Raw genomic sequence first — 23,835 nt, 5'->3', positions numbered from 1 at the left:
GACACTCCATTAGGTACACCGCCATTTTCAAGTGTACCTAATAACAGGCCACTTTATTAGGGAAATATCATGGTCAAAGGTCACAGGTGTCAAGCTCTGTTCCTCGGGGCCGCGTTCCAACATGTTTTCCAAGTTACCCTCGTTAAGCGCACCTGCGTGAAAAGTTTTAGCCTCTTTCACGTTCCGCAGGAGCTAAAACTTTTCACGCAGGTGCGCTTAACGAGGGAATCATACGGACACTCCATTAGGTACACCGCCATTTTCAAGTGTACCTAATAACAGGCCACTTTATTAGGGAAATATCATGGTCAAAGGTCACAGGTGTCAAGCTCTGTTCCTCGGGGCCGCGTTCCAACATGTTTTCCAAGTGACCCTCGTTAAGCGCACCTGCGTGAAAAGTTTTAGCCTCTTTCACGTTCCGCAGGAGCTAAAACTTTTCACGCAGGTGCGCTTAACGAGGGAATCACTTGGACACTCCATTAGGTACACCGCCATTTTCAAGTGTACCTAATAACAGGCCACTTTATTAGGGAAATATCATGGTCAAAGGTCACAGATGTCAAGCTCTGTTCCTCGGGGCCGCGTTCCAACATGTTTTCCAAGTTACCCTCGTTAAGCGCACCTGCGTGAAAAGTTTTAGCCTCTTTCACGTTCCGCAGGAGCTAAAACTTTTCACGCAGGTGCGCTTAACGAGGGAATCACTTGGACACTCCATTAGGTACACCGCCATTTTCAAGTGTACCTAATAACAGGCCACTTTATTAGGGAAATATCATGGTCAAAGGTCACAGGTGTCAAGCTCTGTTCCTCGGGGCCGCGTTCCAACATGTTTTCCAAGTTACCCTCGTTAAGCGCACCTGCGTGAAAAGTTTTAGCCTCTTTCACGTTCCGCAGGAGCTAAAACTTTTCACGCAGGTGCGCTTAACGAGGGAATCATACGGACACTCCATTAGGTACACCGCCATTTTCAAGTGTACCTAATAACAGGCCACTTTATTAGGGAAATATCATGGTCAAAGGTCACAGGTGTCAAGCTCTGTTCCTCGGGGCCGCGTTCCAACATGTTTTCCAAGTTACCCTCGTTAAGCGCACCTGCGTGAAAAGTTTTAGCCTCTTTCACGTTCCGCAGGAGCTAAAACTTTTCACGCAGGTGCGCTTAACGAGGGAATCATACGGACACTCCATTAGGTACACCGCCATTTTCAAGTGTACCTAATAACAGGCCACTTTATTAGGGAAATATCATGGTCAAAGGTCACAGGTGTCAAGCTCTGTTCCTCGGGGCCGCGTTCCAACATGTTTTCCAAGTTACCCTCGTTAAGCGCACCTGCGTGAAAAGTTTTAGCCTCTTTCACGTTCCGCAGGAGCTAAAACTTTTCACGCAGGTGCGCTTAACGAGGGAATCATACGGACACTCCATTAGGTACACCGCCATTTTCAAGTGTACCTAATAACAGGCCACTTTATTAGGGAAATATCATGGTCAAAGGTCACAGGTGTCAAGCTCTGTTCCTCGGGGCCGCGTTCCAACATGTTTTCCAAGTTACCCTCGTTAAGCGCACCTGCGTGAAAAGTTTTAGCCTCTTTCACGTTCCGCAGGAGCTAAAACTCTTCACGCAGGTGCGCTTAATGAGGGAATCACATGGACACTCCATTAGGTACACCGCCATTTTCAAGTGTACCTAATAACAGGCCACTTTATTAGGGAAATATCATTGCTCGTTCATGTCTGTTCTTGGTGTTGGATTTTGTCAAATAATATATGTTTTTTTGTCACTTTATTGTGCATTTTATGGCTAATGCAACGTATATTCCGAGCGACTTTTAGTCTGAAAAAAATGGTAGATAGATAGATAGATAGATAGATAGATAGATAGATAGATAGATAGATAGATAGATAGATAGATAAACTATATTGATCTGTGCGCATTTGACACCAGGCTCCCCATTGCAAAGAATGAACTTCACTGGCTGCATCAACCATTTAATGTATATAATCACAGTATCATAAATTCTGACATACAGACATTAGGGCTACATTATAATTGCATTCAAACTGAAGAAATGTGTCTGTAGTGCCCTTCCCAGACCTATAGGTACAACCATATGCCACACACATTTTTGCCATAGAGACGGAAAATATAAAAACACCATGAAGAAATCAGTGTAGTTGAGATAGGCACACCCAGCAAGCGGCAATCCAAGATGGCTGCCACTGGCTTCACCTTTCATTATGGTGAGTAGGTGACATTTTGGGTCTCATATTTCTCTGTGGATTAACGGCGAAGTGCTTTTTTTAATGCTGAAATGAGAAGCCAGCGCCGACATAGCCAGCAGGCTAACCATAAAATTTTGCTAAACTACAAAAAGGCAGCAATTTTTCATCATTTTCAGTTTCAGTCCACAAGACAGAATGTGGGCAGTAAAAGAATCCTTTCACAGTGAAAACAAAACATTGAAGTCTACTCGTAAAAAAAAAAAAAAAAAAAAAACGTTTTGGAGTGTATACATTTAAAATGAATCATAATTTCTGCTTATGCGTGACTACCCAGAATCTCATCCAGGTTGATGTCTTTCATCCAGTCGTCGTTCCCTGAGCCCGACTTGAGCAGGGAGTCTATGAAGTCCGAGTCCGTGTTAATACCCGGGACCGTGTTGTCTCCCTCGGGCAGGAAGTCGAAGGTGACACGGTTGGCGCGACCGCTTTGGTAGCCGCCCAGAGTGGTCTCGGCAAAGTTCCCCACTGCTGGAACCCGCTGCTCCGGAGAGGGCTGGTTCAGGTTGGGCTGGGGGGGTCTGGACCCAGCCTCTCTGATCAGCATTTGGAGGTCCGGCGCCACCTGGTTGTGAGGTCCGCCGGGTCTCTGCTGGTAGTGATGGTTCTGCTGCGAATCTAGTGTGTCGGTTCGCCGTCCGAGTCCGGCGGGCTTGCCGGTCGAACACCAGCTCACATTTGTCATCACGCCTCCCGGGGCCCTTGAGGAATGCGAGTCGAGAGTGGGCCTCGGGTGTGGCCCGCCTACTCCGTTACTCATCCCGAAGGAGTTCCCTTGCGTGTTGGGGCCCAGGAATCGCACCGCATTTTGGTTCACAGCCATTCGGCCGGTAGTAGGGAATTGTCCGATGCACGACGGCGGCTGACGGTCGAAGCGGTGGTCTGACGAGCACGATATGGAATGAAGGTCCTTCTCTGGGACAATGCTGGAAGACTGGGATGGATTTGCACCTGAGCAGAAAAGAGAAATACACACATAATTGATGCTTATTAATATATTACAGTGACAAAAAAATATTTTTCAAAAAAGCAAATGGTGGAAGGGGAGAAACAAAGTTGCATTTTTCCAACAAAAAGAGAATATGGTTGTACTTGATGGAAATGAAATAGGGACTTGTAATTCTATGTACGTGCCACAAGATGGCACTAAACTCTCTAGAACAGATCATTCTTCTATGCTGTAGTCATTCTTTTTTGTGTGACATGAGAAACAAAACTTACCTTGAAAGATATTCCCGCTCACCACGGTTCTTTTGTAATCCGGAGGCGGCCTGGTGAGGTGACGGCTGAACTGATCTGGTGAGTTGTCTTTCTCCTGGAAAGACATTTTTTGATTTTCTTTCGAGTTTGATACTCAAGTCGAGTGAATCAAAATAAATAAATCAACTCATTTGAAAAAAGTGAGATGCTTACGGCTTTGAGAGGTTGTTGGGAAAGTTGTCTGTGCATGGCCGGAGATTTGGTAGGACCTCTCAGCGGGTGGGGGGGAAGCGGGGGGCGCGGCTGGCCCACGTTTCCGTTAGTGGCCAACCTCGGTCCAGACGGGACACCCTGACGTCACATAAACGCACATGACATACCGTTAACTCACAGATACATTAGGCTGGGAAATGTAGCTGTTCTGAATTAGTGTGTTGTGTTTTAAAGGACAACAGTTGTATTATTGTGTTTTTTCTTTCAAACACAAGGCCAAATTTGGGGGAAGAGTTTCACCTAGAAAAATTGCCTGCACCTTCAAGTTGTGGCCACTAGAGGAAGACAACGTACAACAAATGTCTTGCTCTGCCTTGCACATTGTAATTGAGACAACTCCCCTATGCAGATAAAATACAGAGGCTTGCTTCTCTTTTCATCAACGAAAAAAGGGCTAAAAATCCTGAGACAGCAGGAAAAATGTGCCAGCGCCAGAATGCTTTTTATTGAGCTTTTATTGCTACTGCAGCTGTCTGGCATCAACAGGAACAAGTGACACCATCACACTGATGAAAAGCACACGGGATGCCAATCCGACATAAATAAATGTCTGATACATTTCAGTGGAGTTCCTCAGGGAACTGTATAAGGTCAACTATAGTTTTCCACATGGGGTGGAACAGTCGACATTGCACATTGATGTGACCCACGAGTGAGCTTGCTCCACCTTGGTTGAGCCCACTTTGGTTTGTACAAGCGTGTAATCCCAATGTGTCATGAAGCTCCCCCCCAAAACACACACCTCCTTTCTCGATTTTTTTCCTCTCTTTCTCATCACAAATGCAAACCAGATGCGGCATGAGCGGGGGAGCCCGGCGGGTAGGCGCAGGCGGCCGACAGCAATGGCGGACTGCGCTGGGAGGACCCCCTTGCCCGCTCTCACACTGCACTTGCTCAGTCGCCGTCCCCAGGGAGCGCCTCGGCATCTGCGCTTGGCCGCAACTCGCTTTCCCAGGAAACAAGCGCTGCCTTCACGCACTCGCCCCCAAACAGGGCCCCTAGAATCCGCTGCTAACAAGCCGCAAGTTTATTCACAGGGTCAGGATACATAAGATCAAATATCGTTGTTGGAACTGATGTCACACTGACACAAACTGTCAAGTGAGAATCATTTCATGCTTCATTGTGCTGCTCATTTAGGTGTCTCCACCTTTGCCAGCAGGGGGCAGTATAATCTACTCAAAAGCCCCTTCAGTGCAGAGGATAAAGAACATATTCTTTTCATAATGAAGTATTGTCTGTCTCCACCACGAGTCTAAATTTCAATTGCTGAAAGGGTTTTAAAGCCAAGCCGTTGATGCTAATCAAGGCCTCGTTAGGGCGATCGTTATTTCAATAACGAATCCTTTGCAGTTTACTGTTTTTAAAGGACTAAGATGAATTAAATTGTGGTGTGTTGCAACAAGTGTGGGAAGAGTTCAAGCCAGCATGTTGTGCTTCTAACGTGACTGTACAGTACAGTACGTTGGCTCTGACATTCCCAAAGCGTTACTCATCATCTCCTTCTGCTTGCCTTTGTTGCGCTGCTGTGCCCTGCTCCACTTTCTCAAACACCATTTTCACGCAGTTCACTATGAAATGTGGGAGGAAAAAAAATAAAAAATACAGCAGCGGGGGTTCACGACTGGCTTGGTGGGAAGAATCATTTGTGCTGTTGGGGAAAAGGGAGGCGGGGGGGGGGATCTCTTTCAGGACCTTGGTGTCTGTCGCATTACTAATTCACTATAGTGTGGGAAGCAACGTCTCTCTCCTCATTAGCCGGACTTTTTAACCCAGCACATGCTGGCTACTCAAGACAATCGCTGGCCCGATTATTCCTTTGGAGAGCTAAATTGCTAAACAAAACATTGTATGGCGGACGTCTTCTTTTCTCGCTGCCAGAATACCCTCACGGGACACTTCATTAGGTACCCGTCATGACGTCCAATGCAAGTGCCTGTTCAAATCTTTTTCGACTCGTTTGTTCTCACTAAGGTCAAAGTTCAGATGGCTCACAGCTGACTGAGTCCGGTACACTGTGGACTGGTCGCCGGCACAAATAGACAAACGGTCATTTTAAACTCAGTCGTACCGTTTGTTTTCTTTGTAATCACGGTGTTTGTATTGAGTTCACACAAACGCAGCAACAGATACTGTAAGCTGGGATGTGTGTGTGTGTGTGTGTGCGTGTGTGTGTGTGTGTGTGTGTGTGTGTGTGTGTGTGTGTGTGTGTGCCACACACATCATCATAAATTAGCGATTCAACCTCGGGCAGCAGGCTAAGCAGATTACTGTCATTTTCCACCACTTGTCCCTCGCAGCCAACAACCTCCAATTAGCAAATCCTGCTGCGCATATCAGCGGCCTGACAGCCAGTCGGCGCCCACAAATGAGAAGTCTTGCATGTTAATGTACCGTGCGCTGGCAAACTGCGTCAGCGTCAAAAAGCACTGTGAGGGGAGAACAGATATTCGGGGAGGGGGGGGGCGGCAAACGTGCCAGGTCTGAGAAATATACGCTACAGTAGGTCTTTTGTCAAAACAAACCTAGATGGAGATCAAGAGCCAAGTTTAGCACGGGTTGCTAGTAGACAATCTGGAGAGTCTTGACATTTTTTTTTTTTTTTTTACTGCTCAGTAGGGGTGTAAATCGCGGGTTTTGTAACGATACGATATATCGATACAAAGAGCCACGATACGATATTTGCCGATATCATAAAGCCTGCTGTGATTCATTCACGATACATCACGATATAGAGCTCTACGATCGATATAGAACAATATCCTGATTTATAACAATTCATACGCAAAATCAACAAGGTACTGCAAACTCTTTATTTAGGAAATTACAAAGTGCTTCCAAACGAATGACTTGAAGCCCAAAGGGGAGCGAATTTCCTCGTCTTCTTGGACAGACACTAGCCATAGCACCAGCCCAGGAGCCGCGTAGTTGTCGGCTCCCCTTTCACGTGCCTGCTCTGCTCACAACACAACACACCGCGCACTGCTCCCGGAAAGAGGAAGCAATCAACAATGAACTGGATTTCAAAATAAAGTCGCGGCTAATGTCCGAGGTCAAAAACGGGCGATATAGATCGATGTTTACGTTTAGCATCGATGCCAACAAATCGTAGAGCATTATATCGATTAATCGATGTGTATCGATGAATCGTTACACCCCTAGTTTCAAACTACTTTTAGGGTTTCTAAGAATAGGGTTTCTAACTAGGCTTTCAAAACTAGGGTTAGGGTTTCCGACCAGGGTTTCCAAGGAGTTTTGCCATTGCTAATTAGGGTTTCAAACTAGGGTTAGGGTTTCCGACTAGGGTTTTAAACCAAGGTTAGGGTTACAAACTAGGTTTTAAAGGTAGGCTTAAGGTTTCCAACGAGGCTTTCAAACTACTTTTAGGGTTTCTAAGATTAGGGTTTCTAACTAGGCTTTCAAAACTAGGGTTAGGGTTTTCGACTAGGGTTTCCAAAGTTAGGGTTAGGGTTAGGATTAGGGTTGGGGTTAGGGTTTCTAACTAGGCTTTCAAAACTAGGGTTAGGGTTAGACTTAGACTTAGAGTTAGGGTTAGAGTTAGAGTTAAGGTTAGGGTTAGAGTTAGGGTTAGGGTTACTAACTAGGCTTTCAAAACTAGAGTTAGGGTTAGGGTTTCTAACTAGGCTTTCAAAACTAGGGTTAGGGTTTCCGACTAGGGTTTCCAAGGAGTTTTGCCATCGCTAATTAGGGTTTCAAACTAGGCTCAGGGTTTCCGACTAGGGTTTTAAACCAAAGTTAGGGTTTCAAACTAGGTTTTAAAGCTAGGGTTAGGGTTTCCAACGAGGGTTTCAAACTACTTTTAGGGTTTCTAAGATTGGGGTTTCTAACTAGGCTTTCAAAACTAGGGTTAGGGTTTTCGACTAGGGTTTCCAAAATTAGGGTTAGGGTTAGGATTAGGGTTGGGGTTAGGGTTTCTAACTAGGCTTTCAAAACTAGGGTTAGGGTTAGAGTTCGGGTTAGGGTTACTAACTAGGCTTTCAAAACTAGAGTTAGGGTTAGGGTTAGGGTTTCTAACTAGGCTTTCAAAACTAGGGTTAGGGTTTCCGACTAGGGTTTCCAAGGAGTTTTGCCATCGCTAATTAGGGTTTCAAACTAGGCTCAGGGTTTCCGACTAGGGTTTTAAACCAAGGTTAGGGTTTCAAACTAGGTTTTAAAGCTAGGGTTAGGGTTTCCAACGAGGGTTTCAAACTACTTTTAGGGTTTCTAAGATTAGGATTTCTAACTAGGCTTTCAAAACGAGGGTTAGGGTTTCCGACCAGGGTTTCCAAGGAGTTTTGCCATTGCTATTTAGGGTTTCAAACTAGGGTTAGGGTTTCCGACTAGGGTTTTAAACAAAGGTTAGGGTTACAAACTAGGTTTTAATGCTAGGGTTAGGGTTTCCAACGAGGGTTTCAAACTACTTTTATGGTTTCTAAGATCAGGGTTTCTAACTAGGCTTTCAAAACTAGGGTTAGGGTTTCCGACCAGGGTTTCCAAGGAGTTTTGCCATCGCTAATTAAAGTTTCAAACAAGGGGTAGGGTTTCCGACTAGGGTTTTAAACCAAGGTTAGGGTTTCAAACTAGGTTTTAAAGCTAGGGTTAGGGTTTCCAACGAGGGTTTCAAACTACTTTTAGGGTTTCTAAGATTAGGATTTCTAACTAGGCTTTCAAAACGAGGGTTAGGGTTTCCGACCAGGGTTTCCAAGGAGTTTTGCCATTGCTATTTAGGGTTTCAAACTAGGGTTAGGGTTTCCGACTAGGGTTTTAAACAAAGGTTAGGGTTACAAACTAGGTTTTAATGCTAGGGTTAGGGTTTCCAACGAGGGTTTCAAACTACTTTTATGGTTTCTAAGATCAGGGTTTCTAACTAGGCTTTCAAAACTAGGGTTAGGGTTTCCGACCAGGGTTTCCAAGGAGTTTTCCCATCGCTAATTAAAGTTTCAAACAAGGGGTAGGGTTTCCGACTAGGGTTTTAAACCAAGCTTAGGGTTACAAACTAGGTTTTAAAGCTGTTAGGGTTTCCAACGAGGGTTTCAAACTACTTTTAGGGTTTCTAAGATTAGGGTTTCTAACTAGGCTTTCAAAACTAGGGTTAGGGTTTCCGACCAGGGTTTCCAAGGAGTTTTGCCATTGCTAATTAGGGTTTCAAGCTAGGGTTAGGGTTTCCGACTAGGGTTTTAAATCAAGGTTAGGGTTACAAACTAGGGGTGTAAATCACGGGTTTTGTAACGATACGATATCGTATCGATACAAAGAACACGATACGATATTCGCCGATATCTTAAAGCCTGCTGTGATTCATTCACGATACATCACGATATAGTGCTCTACGATCGATATAGAACAATATCCTGATTTATAACAATTCATACGCAAAATCAACAACGTACTGCAAACTCTTTATTTAGGAAATTACAAAGTGCTTCCAAACGAATGACTTGAAGCCCAAAGGGGAGCGAATTTCCTCGTCTTCTTGGACACTAGCCATAGCACCAGCCCAGGAGCCGCGTAGTTGTCGCCTCCCCTTTCACGTGCCTGCTCTGCTCACAACTCAACACGCCGCGCACTGCTCCCGGAAAGAGGAAGCAAGCAACAATAAACTGGATTTCAAAATAAAGTTGTGTCTAATGTCCGAGGTCAAAAACGGGCGATATAGATCGATGTTTACGTTTAGCATCGATACCAACAAATCGTAGAGCATTATATCGATTAATCGATGTGTATCGATGAATCGTTACACCCCTACTGCTGTCATGCACACTAGCAAAATAAATAAATAAATAAATAAATAATGTAAGTAACTAAAAATAAATTTAACTTAAATAATTAAATAAATGAATGTTGATGATAATTATAATGAATAATAAAAAAATCAAAAAAATTATTTACATGTCCAATTTGATAAAATATTAAAGTGTTTTGGGATCATCAGCCCCACTGTTAATTTCAACCTCATCTATTTGGCTCGCTATCTATGGGCTTGTTTTGACAACACCATGGTCTTGATTTACACATCCTGGCGGACTCTCGTCCTTCACAGCATGCGAGTAATGACAAGCCCGCCCTCCGGTTCCAGCGCGCTTTTTCCTGGAGAGGACGACTCCTCCTGACACGTGAGGCATGAATAATACAACGGGACAGTGGATGTGTGGCTGAATAGAAACTTCTCCCACCACTAGGATTGCAATTTCATATGCGGTTCTATATTCTGTATAGCTTCACAAATATGAGCAATTCATGACTGTATTGGACTGTTTCGTAATTGTCAGCAATGACCACTGGATGGTTGCTCGATTTATGAACGGCGCCCTAACCTGGGGATGTTGGCCCAGTTTGAAGGGCAGAGCCCCACCGAGCAGGAGAGACGGCGACGACGACATCTGCTGATTCTGGAAATGAAGAGGCGGATTGGTGTGGTTCTGGCTATCTGGAGATGAAAGCTGCTGTGGATGCTTGGCGGTCTTGTTGCCCGCCATCATTGGCATCAGGTGCCCCGAGGAGGGCGGCGGCGGCAGTGCCGCTGCCACCTTGGGGCTGAAGTGCAGCGTGGGCTTGCTGGCGTGCGGCTTCATGTCCACGTGGTGGACGCCGTTGGGCTTGAAGAGGCAGTTGTTGACACCCTTGCTCTGCTGGGGGAGTCTCGGCCGTGTCGCCGCCTTGTCCTGGAAGGCGGGGCCCCAAGTGGCCAGACCTGCGGGCGGCGCCTGGTGATGCTGCTGGTAGTGGTGGTGGAGAAGCGAGCCGGGCTGGTGCTGGTTGGCCGCCATCTGCTTCAGCTGCTCCGCGTGGGAGATCTCCGGCCAGCAGGGCAGGGACCTCGGCGGACCCGCCTGGGAGCCCGAGGGTGGGGTCAGCGCCAACGAGGGACCCGCCGAGGCCGGTCGCAGCTGCGGCGAGCCGGCGTGGACCGGAGCGTAATCGGGCGAGCGCTCCATCTTGATGGGCCTCTCCGCAGGGGAGCACAAGCCCGCCGAGCCGGGGCGGCCCAGGTCCAGACTGAAGGCGTCGTCCTGCTTCAGCATCTTCTCCAAGTCCAGGTCGTTGAGGGGCGGCACCGACTTGGTCAGCTCGTCAAAAAGGTCCTGCAGCTCCGGGTCAATCTGACCGCCGCCCTCGTCCTTGAAATCGAAGACGGCGTCGGCTCGAGAGCGGCCGCACGACGACTGAGACTCGACCGGTTCCTTCTTCATCTCCTTCAGGGTGGCATTGAACACCTCCGGCATCACGTAGTTTTTCCCGTGGGCTGAAAGCGTATGCAGGGAGTGGGCGTGGCTTATGTCACGGTTGCACGGTTGCCCCAGACCGCGGCCGGCCTCCAGCCGCACTCGCTTGAAGTCGGACCCGGAGGAGAAACCGCAAGAGTTGTGCTTCGGGGCGTGTCCCTCCAGCTTCCGCCGTAAAGACCCTTGAAGCTGTAAAACACAAAAGGAAACACTTTCACCTCAACTGATTCGTTCATAGCCCGTTTCACATACAGCATCAGTAGAAGAGGCTCGAGCGTCACGCGCCGACATCTTCACCTTGATTAAATTGTGCGGATGTAGCTGTTAAGGATGCAAACAAAAGCGCGGGCTCCAGAAGCCCCCCGGGGCCGTGAGTCATCTCCGCGTAACGTGTGCCAGCTGGCGGGAATGTCTCCCAACACATGAGCAGCGCGAGGGTCTTTTACTTGATCAGAAAACATTTATCTACATGATAGCGCCACTGGGTAAACACTTTCGCACTGCAATTTGGCCCGCTGAGTCCCGGGAGCGCTGCTGTTACTGTGTTGCTATGGCAACAAACACGGTATATCATAGCAGGAAATATGAAGCTTCCACTTTTGGGTGTGATTAGTGCCACGGCTGTAAACGAGTCGAGGAAGAAGGATGTAACGACGCACGGAGGAGAAGGAAGCTTTTAATGTATGCAAATGAGCGAGGCAGACAGAAGCCCCCGTTGTGCCTCCCGCGGTGCGCCGACACTATCTATCGTCTTCCTCCCCGTAGCCATCAAAAATAACTGACTCGCAAGTGTTGAGATTAGGCATGAAACGGGAGCTTCGTGGCTCACTTGAATACACCCTCCTCGTGGAAATACAGCAACCTAATAGTCGACACTGTGTCCCGAAAGTCACGATATGCGTCCCTCAATTAATTAGTTACATTCAATATATGCGCGATGGCGTGAATTTCTAAAAACTGGTCATGCGAGTGACGCACTGAGCTGAAAGCGATGGGAAAGCACAACAAAAGCATTTCAACAGTGCTTCAGAAAACGTGGATCACGAACCTAACTGAAACGTTTAAAGCACTTTGCATTTTCATAGGAATCTGTGTCAAGGTTGGCAAGAGGGAACTTGCGGGGGGAGAAGCAAAGTCTAGCCTGGGTCGTTAGACGTTACAGTCTTCATCACACGGATCTATTTTTCATCTAGAAAAAAAGACATTTGGAGTTACTCTGACCAGTATTCATTTTGTGGAAATATAGACTAAATTTCAACATTTACATTCTGTAATTTGTCTGTAATTTTTAGAATACAGCTCACTCTATTGATACATCATAAAATAGACAAATACGCAAAAGTGATCCTTTTACAGTGGTCATTGATTATTTTCCCGAGTTGAATATGAAAATATTCCTCATAATTCCCCCGCTAACCCCGTCAGATAATCGGGCTCGCGAGTGCTGGCCTCAAATCCTCATGATAGATGTGCAAGTCATCTGAAAATAGATTTTTTGATGAACATTTAATGAGCTCGCTCTCTCTAAAAGTCCAGGAGTTCACGGTCGAGTCCAAGTCCTGCCACAAAACACTCAAACGCACCAAATCGTCAGCTTTTCATCTCGGCGACACGCTCACGGACGCAATTTTACAGGAAATACTACGTGGAAATGTTTAACCCTCGTTTGTCTGCGCAGCTTCCAAGCCGCCTCGAAGCTGATGTGTCAAGTCGAGCGGTCCGGACTGACGCTGAGCGGATGGGAAGGGGCTCCGGGCCGGTGACACCACCCGAGCCTCCAGGTGGCGTCCGTCCGGGCGTTTCTTTCAAGGTGAGAGAAAGATCGAAGAACGTTTAGGACAATCATTGGCCTGCATTATGGGCAAAATGTTGGTTTTTTTTGTGTCTGGTCAACACAAAAATATCAAATTATATTAATGAATTATATGAATATATTAATATTATATATATATATATATATATAATATATTAATAAATAATATCAATAATTGTGATAATTATGATGAATATGAAAGTGTCTAATTCCTGAGGTCGAATGAAAGCTCCTTGATAACGTGAGCTACGTTTGAATTATTGAAAGGGAGCGAAGCGAAGCCGCTCCCAGGCACATTCAGTCAAATCGGGTCACGTCGAGGACGCCCAAACTCTACTTTTTGTCCTTCCTCTCGCCAAACACCCCTGTGCATGTAAAACAATATGAAGATTTGCCATGATTTTTAAGCCTCATTTTACATAGCTGGAAATTTTTGTATAATCTTCTCCCCCCCAAAAAATGGAGTTCTTGATGTGGAGTAGAACAAAAGAGACGTGTCGAGAGGGTTCACGCAGGTTCGCGCTGCGCTTTTGTGCTAATCAGGGCACTGCAGCGGTGGGCTACTTCTGGCCTCATCAGCACTTTGCCTCCCCACACACTTCCTGACACACTTGTCTCTCATGGAAGCCACCCTCGGGACACAAGGATGAGCAGCAGTGGAGGGGGGGAAAAAGAAAAAAAAAAGAATATATATATATATATATACACAGTATATTGGGGGGAAAAAAGGGCGGGAGAGAGTCAACCTCTGGGAAATGAGAAGACACGATAAGAGCGGCTTTGAAGAGAAATTGTGCATTATATTTACCCTAGGCAAATCTTTTGGGGGTACATTAAATATTCAGCTCGACACATTCAAATATTAGTTCTCAATTATCCCAACGCGCAAGATTAGACGGCGACATTCCAATTAGTTCAAGACTCTTTGTTTCAGAGTCAAACAAATGAATTGAAGTCGTGTCCCTCGAGGGGCGCATCGGGGAGCAGTCAGAATCAATACGACTCTTGTTCTTACACTGAGCAATAAAAAAAAATTGCCCCAAAGTCTCCAGAGTATAAAAAAAAATCATATTTTACAATTAGCATTTCATTTAACATGTCCCGGAGTTTCCTGCTCTGACCTCTGAGAAGCGACAGCCGCAAAATTTGTTTGGAAACACCAGCACCAAAACATGAAAGCTAATGTTAGCAACAACTAATGAAAAAATAGTATTAGTATATAAAGTACATTTATATCAAAGAAGTAACAGACTGACTATGAATTAACTGATTGGCAACCAATGATGCAACTCATTGAATAAACTTTTATATCAACGACCTAGCTAGTGATATGAAAGTTTACGAGCTAGCTAGCTAGCTAACTGACAGGCTAACTACAGCACCTCGTGATCATTGCCAATCAATAGTATTTCTGATTTTACGTCGACTTCAAGCTAGTGAGAACTCGCTGGCGGTGACAAGGCGTCACTGGGCATCAAGCGAGGCTTGCCGAGCGTTCTTGACGCCGCTGTCACCTCTCATCTGGAAAGCTCGCTAAAGCTCACCACGAGATTTTTGTTGAAGGACGCCGCTGTACCAGCAGCTGCAATTCACTAGCACAACAGCAAGAAAGCGGCGGTCACAGTCGCCGCCCCCGACCCCGCCACAGGAAAAGGCCGGTGAAGCAGGAGAACAAAAAACAACAACAAAAATTCCCTTCCTGTTTTCAAAGACGAGTCCGAAAGGACGCAGAAGCAGTTTCCTGCTCGTCGGGGCATCGTCTCCGCATGTTTGGCTTGTCGTGGCGATCCGGACCAGCAATAACCGTGGCCGGTTTGCGCAACATGCGCTCTCCTGCCCCCGTGGACTTCCACCAGGAGCTTCATTGTCTCACCAGCACTCCAGTATCTGCTTAGAGAGCTTTGTTGTGCTGAGAAAATCTTTAATGGCAGCCGAGCAAGGACGCTCCAAAGCAGGATATGGATAGTTTGTGTGAATGCGGCGCAGTGCTCTTTGCCATCCATTTGGCGTCCCGCGGGAAAATCGGGGCTAAGTGCTTAATGTCGTGCTAATGCTAATTCACTCGGCTCCGGCTTTTAGACTAGAGAATGATCGCACAAGATGACTTTGTTTTTCTTACACGGTATAGACCAAATACGGGGCAAAGGAGACTAACTAACTAACTAACTAACTAACTAACTGGCTGTCTGAGATCAGTGACAGTGTGTGAGTAACTATGGAAGCAAAATGTGTGTGTTTCCCCCGCCACCGTACGTGTCATGTTGTACATGATGAGTGCATCATATGATGTTGTCTTTTGGCCACTGGGAAATGTCAGACACATGATAAATGTTTAGAGGCCAAATATTTCCCGCATCCCCCGCAGTTGTTGCCCCTCCTCAGCGCCACGACCACGCAGAGGAAAAAAAAACAAAAAAAAGAAGAACACTTTCCCTCGCCAAAGGGTGCGTCCCGAGACTGTCTCCACCAGCGCCGTTCCGCTCGGACCTTATTTGGAGAGTTATAGCATGGCCGAAACAAAAAAACTTCCCAAAGCTCTCTGTGTTTTGTTAATTCTAGCCACCAGTGACCTCAAAAATTGGCACAGAAGTTAGCCACTCAGCTTGTGATTCCGTTACCTAATAACATAATTGATGTAAATCATCAAGTTCGTTAAATGTCATTTATATAAACATAAGTAATCATGTTGGCTTGCGTTAGCATAATATTGATAGGATAAGTTAGTCACGATTGGAGTTGTGCGCTCTCCGACATGACCTTCTGGTATGTGCGCCGCACGGCCCGAAGGCATCGTGTTGCCGAGCTAGCAAGTCGCTTCATGTGGGCCGCGAGCTAAAGCTGCACGCAAAGGTTAACGTGTGTGAGCTAACGAACTGCGCGTCACCGACTTGTATAAAAGACAGGCTAAGTGTTCCTATCAATGACATAACTAACAAGCCGTCCCTGCACTCTCAGGTGAACAAATGTGGGGGGGAAAAAAAACTTTTGCCTCAAGTCAAAGCAAACACGGCGTTCTCCAATTCAGACGCTCACCATAACACACTCTCTCCTAAGCAACACCGCCTGTGTATTCAATAAACACGAGCCGTCGCTCGGAAGTAGACAAAGCCATCTTTTGCACGATAGCCCATTCAATTAGCTTGAGAAGCTTCAAACTAATGAATTTGGAGCAGAAGAAAAGCCGCAGCCGCCCCAGCTGGCTTTAGTGTTCCTAAAAGGACACGAGCTTCCCTCCCATCCGAGCTGACGGGGGATTACTTTGCTTGCTTGTGCGGATTTCACAGCTCAGCTGGCGAGTGTGTTGCTTCGCCGATTCCAGCTGTTTTCACCTCTTCGCCCACGCGCACGCACGCACGCACACGCACGCTCGCTGTGACGACTTGGAGCAAAACACATGAGCCCACTTGGCAACGGTTAAAGTTCCCAAATAACAAGGGAATTCATTCATGGCAAGAATAAGTGTCTGCCGACATGCTCAGATAGGGAGTGCACTTTACATTCATTTATATCATATTAATATATATAAAATTATAATTATACAGTTTTTAATGGCTTTTAATTATGCTTTTGTAAATTTTTATTAACTCCCAAAACAAGAGGCTTGGTACATCTTGGAGAGGTCACAAGTCAAAAAAATGAATTAAATAAATTATAATTAGGCTCCAGAGTTTGTCAAATCATTTTCATATTATTTTCTATTTGAAAAAATTAGGGCCTACAATCAACAAATAATTGCAAAAGTTATAGCTAAGGGCTTCAGGTCTAATCTCGTCTCGATTGATTCCAGTGTGTTTCCTTGTGAGGCGAAGAAGCTGCGAGTCCACCTCCAAAAACGATCGTTGTGGGTCCGTGGAGTGAAAAAGGGCCGGCTTTGTTGCCGGATGAGAAAAAAAACAAAAAAAAAACACATCCAATGGACTCTAAAAAAAGCCCAGGAAGGAAACCGGGGATAGGGTGGGGTGCGTGGCAGCGTGCCTCACTGATGGTGGAGAGTGGGAGTGAGAAAGGAATGTTCTCTCTCTCTCTCTCTCTCTCTCTCTCTAACAAAAAAGCCGGTTTGCGCTGTATGAAACAAATCCAGCATCACAATTAACTTCCCCTCGGTGAGACCAATATTTGCTAAGTGATTTTACACCAATTGATCACTTGGCGTGCCAAAAAGTCAAACTTTTCCATGCTTGTATCCTGGTGGAAAAGTGCAAGGGGCTTAAACAAGATCCCTGCTGAACGTCACTTGGTCGCACCTGCCGACCACTCAATTTCCTTGACATGCCATGAATCCTGACAAGACAAAAAAGACTTCATGCTGCTCACATTGGACCCTCCTTCACTGGTTCCACATTCCGACCGGCGCCAGAGTGAAGCGCCACATCGTCGACAACCGGCCGCAGCCCAGCACCGGCGCAAACATGGCAGCCGCCGCTCCTCCGGCCCATTGGCAGCGCAGAGGCAAACAACAAGAGATTCTGTGTTGCACTTGTCTCAATCAGGACTCGAGACTTGTCAACTGTCTAGACTTGCGGTCCCCGGACCGCCACTTCATGGGCCATTTAGTGCCAAGTCGCCCAGGGACACTCAACACAAGAAATTCTCTTGAACAAAATTACAGAGTAGACGAGGCATTCAGCCCCATTACGGATTGAACAAGATTGAATTAAAATTGAACACATATGATTCAAGTGCAATTGATAAAACTAAAATATTGCCGCCGCAGTGTTTCTGTAGGTGTAAAAAGCAGGATCCAAGAGATTTGCCAATCACTGATCATCAGCAAAATAAATAAATAAATTAGTGTCAATGCCAGTCTGTCAAAATACTGCTTGAAGGAACAATAAATAAATAAATAAAGGAACTGTGCCACTTTTAAGTTTACATGTAACTGCAACCGTTTTGAGGAAATTGCACAAGACATCTTGATTTTCCCCAAAGTTGAAAATAACACGAGCCCAACAATAACAACAGTGTGATCCAACCGATAGCCATCTTTGATAGCAGTGCGGGGAAAAACTCCCCAGGCCTGTACAATGGGTCAAAGTAGACGTGTGATTGACAGCCGCGATGAAGACAAGTTGACAAGTTAGGCTTTGTTTTGCATCCCGATAGCATTCACACATTTATTATGAAATAAAACTTTCCGTTATCTTTGAAGGTTAGTAGCGGCGTCATCACATTTCGTAGCGCTCACACAGGGTCACGTGTGCAACCCGGGGGACTTCCCGGCCGGACGGCAAACAGAACCCGAACAGAACTTTTAGTTTTGCGCACTAGCGGGTGGGAGGAGGCTGAAAAAGTGCAAGCTCGCTTGTGCCTCCCTCCGCTCGGGAGCCTGGGAAATTGTGCAGCTTGGCCCGGCTCTGAGAAATATCCTGAGCTTGAAATGTAAACATGTCTGAACTCTGATCTAACAGAACTGCCCCCACCCACCCCCTCCTTATTTTCCCAGTCCAAGCCGCCATTCCGGGCCCTGCAGAGGGGCTCGCCAGTGACATCACAAGCCCACTCTCTCGTTTTTAACGAGGCCGTGGGGAAGAGAGGGGACTTGTTTTTTTTCTTTTAAGTCCTAAACCCGATTGTTCCGACATAGCTGCCCGTTTGCATTTTAAACTGGATGAAGGAGTTTTGTTGTGAAGGAATTTGAGTGAGGTGAGAACGGAGGCATTGTGCTGGTGCCTAAGTGGACCTTCACGCCCAGTTCAAACGGACATTGCGAGGAGGACAACCCCCCCCTCCACAATATTAGGTACAGCGGCATGACTTCCAACACAAGATTGTTTAATGATTTTACAATTTATTATTTTAATTAAAAAAAATTATTTTCATTATTTTCTAAATATTTGAAATGATCTAAATGATTTAAAACCATTTTACATGAATACTTTATTATTTTGTTTGCATTGTTTTAAATAGTTTATTTTGTTCGATATTCAAAAATAAAAAAAATTACATTCAAAACAGAATTTTTTTCTTTATGTAAACAAATTATTTTTTTCATAAGCCACCAATATAACCACTGTTAAAATATTACATTTTTGTTATGTTCGATTTTATTTTAAATACATTCTTATCATATTTCCATATTTTTAATTTATATTAAACATCTCTGCCAATATTGTGTATTATTTGAATTATTTAGATTCTTTGTACTAACTTGATCTATTTCCAGTAGTATTCATGTATTTTACCCACGTGTCAAATTAAAAAAAACTGTGTTGATATAAATCTTGGTGTCTTGTTGTGGTCCCGCACAAAAAAAGGGGAGGAGGTGAGAAGGGGGGGCACCGTTTGGCCCCGCCCAGTTGAAGCGAGCTAATCAAACCTGTTTACTCTGACACTGTGAGAACATTTGAAGATAAGCTGGCCCCCTTTCACTTTGCACCAGCAAAAGTGGCCGCTGACGTTGCGAAAAGTTGACAAACACCGATGTGCATGCGTGGGCGCCCAGTATGTGTGTCACACCTTGAACGGGCTAGTTCCCACAGGGTTCCAGTTTCAGGAAAGCACACAGAGTTGCGAGGGCCTCCGTCGTGTGCCAGCAGAAGCCCCCACCCACCTCGCCTTGACAGAAGCCAGGCAGGAAAAACCAGACCAAAAGCGCAATAAATCTCCCGTCAGGCATGTCGACCTTGGTCTCTAATACAATATAAAACACTGAAGTTGTCTTTCAAAATCAAAACGAGGGTTATTGATTTCTCACGTGCAGTGGAGCCTTGGGAACCCAACACGAGTTCTTCAAGAGACAAGCCTTCATTGGGTTGATTTTTACGACGGATATAAACGTCCTTGGCAGTGAATGAACTCATGACAATAAAAATGAAAATTTATAATATGCTCATCTCGACATGCACGATTCCTGCCAGTGTGCACAACAGAAATGAACATTGTTAGCAGTACTGCACGCTTTTTAAATGTAGCCCACCGAGCGTGGTTGCTATTATGCACCTGTCCCAGATAACACCACGGCGTTCCTTGAAGACAGAAAATCGGCAGGATTTTTTTTTTTTTTTGCCCGCTGTCTTCAAAGATGAGCGCAGACATCCCATAGGCTGATGAATAAAACATGAGCGTGTGCACCGCGGGGTGGTTTGTGTGTAAAATGGATGGAAAGTAGGAGATCGTGTACAATAAAAGCCAAAATGCTTTTGAGTGAAGAGCAAATCCCGGGCTGGTCTACAACGAGTCTGGAAACTTCCGTGAGTCACGTCTGCTTCACATTGAATCATTTTCATGTGCACGTGTGTGTTCTGTAGGAGGGGGGGAGTAATGCATCTTTTGAAGTCAAAATCTTAATGAGTCCACAGAAGAATAGAAGAAGGAGGTGATGAAAATGCAAATGTCCACGCTTTGAGAGATGGCCCACATTCACGCATCATTAGAAACCAACACAAAAGATGCTCAGGTTGACTCAAAAAAGCGACTCAGGATCGCACTTTTTCTTCAGGGTTGACCTCACATCCAAAATGTTGCTCCCGTATAACATGTGAGCATTGATCGTTCGCAAGTGTGGATATTCTTTCCTCTACGTAATCAATTGAAGGCGTTTTGGCCTGAGCGCGTGTCTCCAACACATTTTGGAAGGAGCGCTAATCCCAAATTGAGCCGGGAGATTAACGGAGCAGTGTACGCGGGCCTTGTTTCGATGTCTTAATTGCAGATGCTCGCCTGGAGATCGTCTTAGTCCCATCAAACCTTTGCGGCAAACTGGTTGTGCCGTACTCCTAGAAAAAATTATCACCAGGATCATCATACTTGCACAAACTTCCAAAAGTGAGTTTGAGACACATTATTGCGACATGTGATAGCTTTTTAGCATAAAGCTAATCAGTTGATCACAACAGCTTCTTCTTCCTCTTTATATCATGACGGTATCTCACTATTGCCGCCCTGGTGGTGGTGGTGAATATCTCCTCTTATGCAGGTGGGAAAGATTCTCCACATCTAAATTATTTTGTAATCCTGCAAATAATACCCTAACGCTGACTTGTTGGTGCGTGGCGGAGCTAAAAAGACAAAGATGCAAAAGCATGATGGGAAATCCCTTCATGGCTCCTTCCCCGAGCTTCTCAAATTCCCTCCCAAAGAAGATCCTTTGTTAATCTGCTCTCAACCGGCGCCGTTGTCCAGTGCCGCCGCTCCCATAATCCTTTGCGCCCGTGCGCCAACTCCGATGTGAACAGTCGATACCTGCATGCCCAAAAAAGACCGCAAGCTACTCTTGCTTTTTTTTTTTTGCAATAATAAACAACTAACTAGTGTGAAGGCTGAAAACCGACGCTGACCTGAACTGCTTTGAAAGTCATTCAAAGGTTTAAAACGTGAGACAGAGAAAAACAAAGTGAAATGATGGAGGTACAAAATGTCTCCATAAAGCGATGGAACAATGTGTGAGTGAGGGAAAAATCGCTCCCAAGTGAGCCAAACGGTTTCAAGTTGGAATGGTTTGAACTGGTGAAGAAATGTAGCAGGAGAAGGATGGCAAAGGTCCAAAAACAACAAAACAACAACAACTTGTCTCCTTAAGTTTTATACTGATGCGCGTTGTCTTGAGTGACGAAGCTTTCCTGCAAACGAACCAAAAATAACACCGACGAGGTTACACCAGGAGTTGCTCAATAAAATGTGCCTCAAGTTTTAAGAGTAAGTCAGAGCCACTCCAAAGAGGCAAGCCGGGCAAAAACGGCTCTTGGTTCTCAACGAGGTCTTGGAATGCCCACGCGGACCCTTGAAGAGCTTTAACAATCGAGCAAGGTGCTAACGGCTAACCGGCAGCCTAACATGGGCGTTTTAATTTAATTCACGCTTCTGGGCATCTCAATCAATACTTTGTAAAAACGTTTCAGGCCTTCATTTTCACAAGAGACATTTAATGAGGTTCAATGCTTTTTTTATGAACCCCGCATAATGCTGAACAACATTGTGTGTTGTTGCCGCCTAGCTTCCATCACCACATGTTGTTCAAAACATATTAACCTCCACAACACGCACGCCAGCGGCTCATTTCCTGCCTGCTCGCATGTCTTTTGCTGCACTCAGCACTTTCCTCGCACACACAGGACATGATAATGATGTTGCCTGACCTCGTTTAGACAAAACATGGTGGGATGCTGAGATGCCTCCCATCGTATTCTTCAAAGCACAACAACGCGTTCAACACGCGTGTGGGGTGGAAAGTGGCGGTAAATGACCGTCAGTGGAAAATTTGTTTTTTTTTCCTGAGTCGAACACTGCTGTCAGCTTTCAGATCCTTTTTTTTTTTTTTTTTTACTATGCTAATTTTTTTTTTTTACTATTGATATAATTATTCCACCTGCCAGTCCGAGCTTGGGGGTCCAAAAAATAATTAGGCATATGTCAAGTCTAAAACTACATATGGGGACAATAGCACACAAATAAATCAATGAGTTGTGTGGCTTCTCGTCAATTAAAAGTTCTCATGAGAGTGCAATTTCTCGTTTTATAAATCTGACATCCCCAAGTGGATTAAGTCAATTCTTTTATAACATGATGAGAGCAATAAAGCGGCCTACAAAGAAAAACCTTTTCACTCCATTGTATGTAGTACTATTTTTTTTTTTTATTGAAAATTATTTTTGGGCAGTTGACGTTTTTGGTGCACTGGAACAGATTACAAAATAATGCCGTCGACGCTCTTATGAAAAAGGCAATTTAACAGAAGTGCTTTGAATTACGATCCATTGTGATTGCCTAACACATTAAACTCATAAATCAAGGTTAGGAGTTTGATCAATGACTGTAAAGCAAACGCTTCCTCCACATTGCAGGTCTCACAATTTGGTAGATTCTTCTCTACTTCGTTATTTGTGCTGTAATTCCTATATTGACCATTAGATGGCAGTACACTATTAAGTTTGTGCATTTCAAAACAGGAGATAGTTTTAACCCCAGCTAGTTTTTGCTGCTTAGTTTGTGGAAAGTCAATCATAACTTGATTCAATCCTGCTTTATGCTCCTACATAAATGCAAGAAAACGTTAAATGTGGGATTATTTCTACATCACGGATTCTCAATTGGGGGTCTGGAAGTAAACCCCACGATGGAGGGTGTAGGGGGGGGGGGGGTATTGTACGTTTAAAATGACATCACACAATGGCCCTATTACTAAACAGTGTTTCTCAGACATTCGAAATAGAGTTTAAACATGCTGGACTCACCGCGATGCGCGTGGACATCTTGTGGTCCCCTTCGGCACCCCTCAGCTCGCCGTTGGCTCCCCTGGCGCCGTAGTCCGGCGGCGGCTGGCCGGCAGCCCCGCGGCCACCCTTACTCTTGCGCGTGCCGGGTCCCTGCTGCACGACGTTAAGCAGCTGCAGCGTGCTCTCGTGCTCCCGGTCCGAATTCTCGGCTTGGCCGCGGCGGTAGCGGTCCTCGCAAGTGGAGTGGTGCCGCCTGCACAACTCAATCCGGGCACGGAGCCGTTCCACAATGGCGCTGTGCAGCTGCGGTACCGCCGTGCCTCGGACGCCCGACGAGGGGGCACCGTGCGCGGCGGCCATGGAGCCCATACCCACCGACAGCATGGGGGCGAAGGTGCCGGTGGCGGACTGAGCCGGTGTCGCCTCTCCCATCCGGGGCGCGGGGGGTTAGCTTAGAAGGAGAGCACTCCGCTAACTTCCCATGTGAACGAAATGCTGCAAATAAGGACTCAAGTTGGCTCCAAAGTGCGATAAAGACACGCTTATAAAGTCACACGATGAATTGGCGTCCCCCAAAACGAAAAGGTCTCCTTAAAAGCATTTAATCCACTCTCGGATTCAATTAATTCGTCATTGACAGCTTTTCCACGCACGGTCACATGTTTGTTCCCCACGGGGTCACCCATAAAAAAATTGCTATGGGGTAGGTGAGTGGAAAAAAACGTCGAAAAGGACACAAAATCCACTCGAAGTTCTTGTTCTTTCCTCGCTCGGCGTGTCCGTAGATTGAGCGCCTTCTCAAACAATCCATTGACAGGAGCCGTGTATGCGCGTGCGTGCGTGCGCGCGCAAGAGGCAACAGAGTTTCATTGTGTGCATACACTCGGAAGTAGCCGAAAG

General features: G+C 45.7%; 1 protein-coding gene across 1 annotated transcript; it reads right to left on the bottom strand.

Annotated features, from left to right (window-relative positions):
- Positions 1-1,967: 1,967 nt before the first annotated feature.
- On the bottom strand, positions 1,968-23,777 carry zmp:0000001236 (mastermind-like protein 2). The gene is made up of 5 exons (XM_037267872.1): positions 22,954-23,777; positions 10,063-11,160; positions 3,689-3,826; positions 3,497-3,590; positions 1,968-3,226 (listed from the first exon to the last, which is right to left on the bottom strand). Exons 1-5 carry the CDS (start codon positions 23,365-23,367, stop codon positions 2,535-2,537), a joined length of 2,436 nt encoding a protein of 811 aa, XP_037123767.1. The 5' UTR covers positions 23,368-23,777; the 3' UTR covers positions 1,968-2,534.
- Positions 23,778-23,835: the final 58 nt, after the last annotated feature.

The sequence above is a fragment of the Syngnathus acus genome, chromosome 13, assembly GCF_901709675.1.
Source record: "Syngnathus acus chromosome 13, fSynAcu1.2, whole genome shotgun sequence".
Classification (NCBI taxonomy): domain Eukaryota; kingdom Metazoa; phylum Chordata; class Actinopteri; order Syngnathiformes; family Syngnathidae; genus Syngnathus; species Syngnathus acus.
The sequence above is the reverse complement of the archived record's forward strand: the minus strand, read 5'-3'. Positions and strand labels throughout refer to the sequence as shown.

What these genes read in the sequence shown, in the direction of transcription:
- zmp:0000001236 (XM_037267872.1), bottom strand. Translation starts at nt 23,367, where the DNA reads ATGGGAGAGGCGACACCGGCTCAGTCCGCCACCGGCACCTTCGCCCCC. An exon ending in AACTGGGCCAACATCCCCAG is followed by an intron (nt 3,827 to 10,062) that starts GTTAGGGCGCCG and finishes ATGTGACGTCAG; the next exon opens with GGTGTCCCGTCTGGACCGAG. An exon ending in GAGCGGGAATATCTTTCAAG is followed by an intron (nt 3,227 to 3,496) that starts GTAAGTTTTGTT and finishes TTTTCTGCTCAG; the next exon opens with GTGCAAATCCATCCCAGTCT.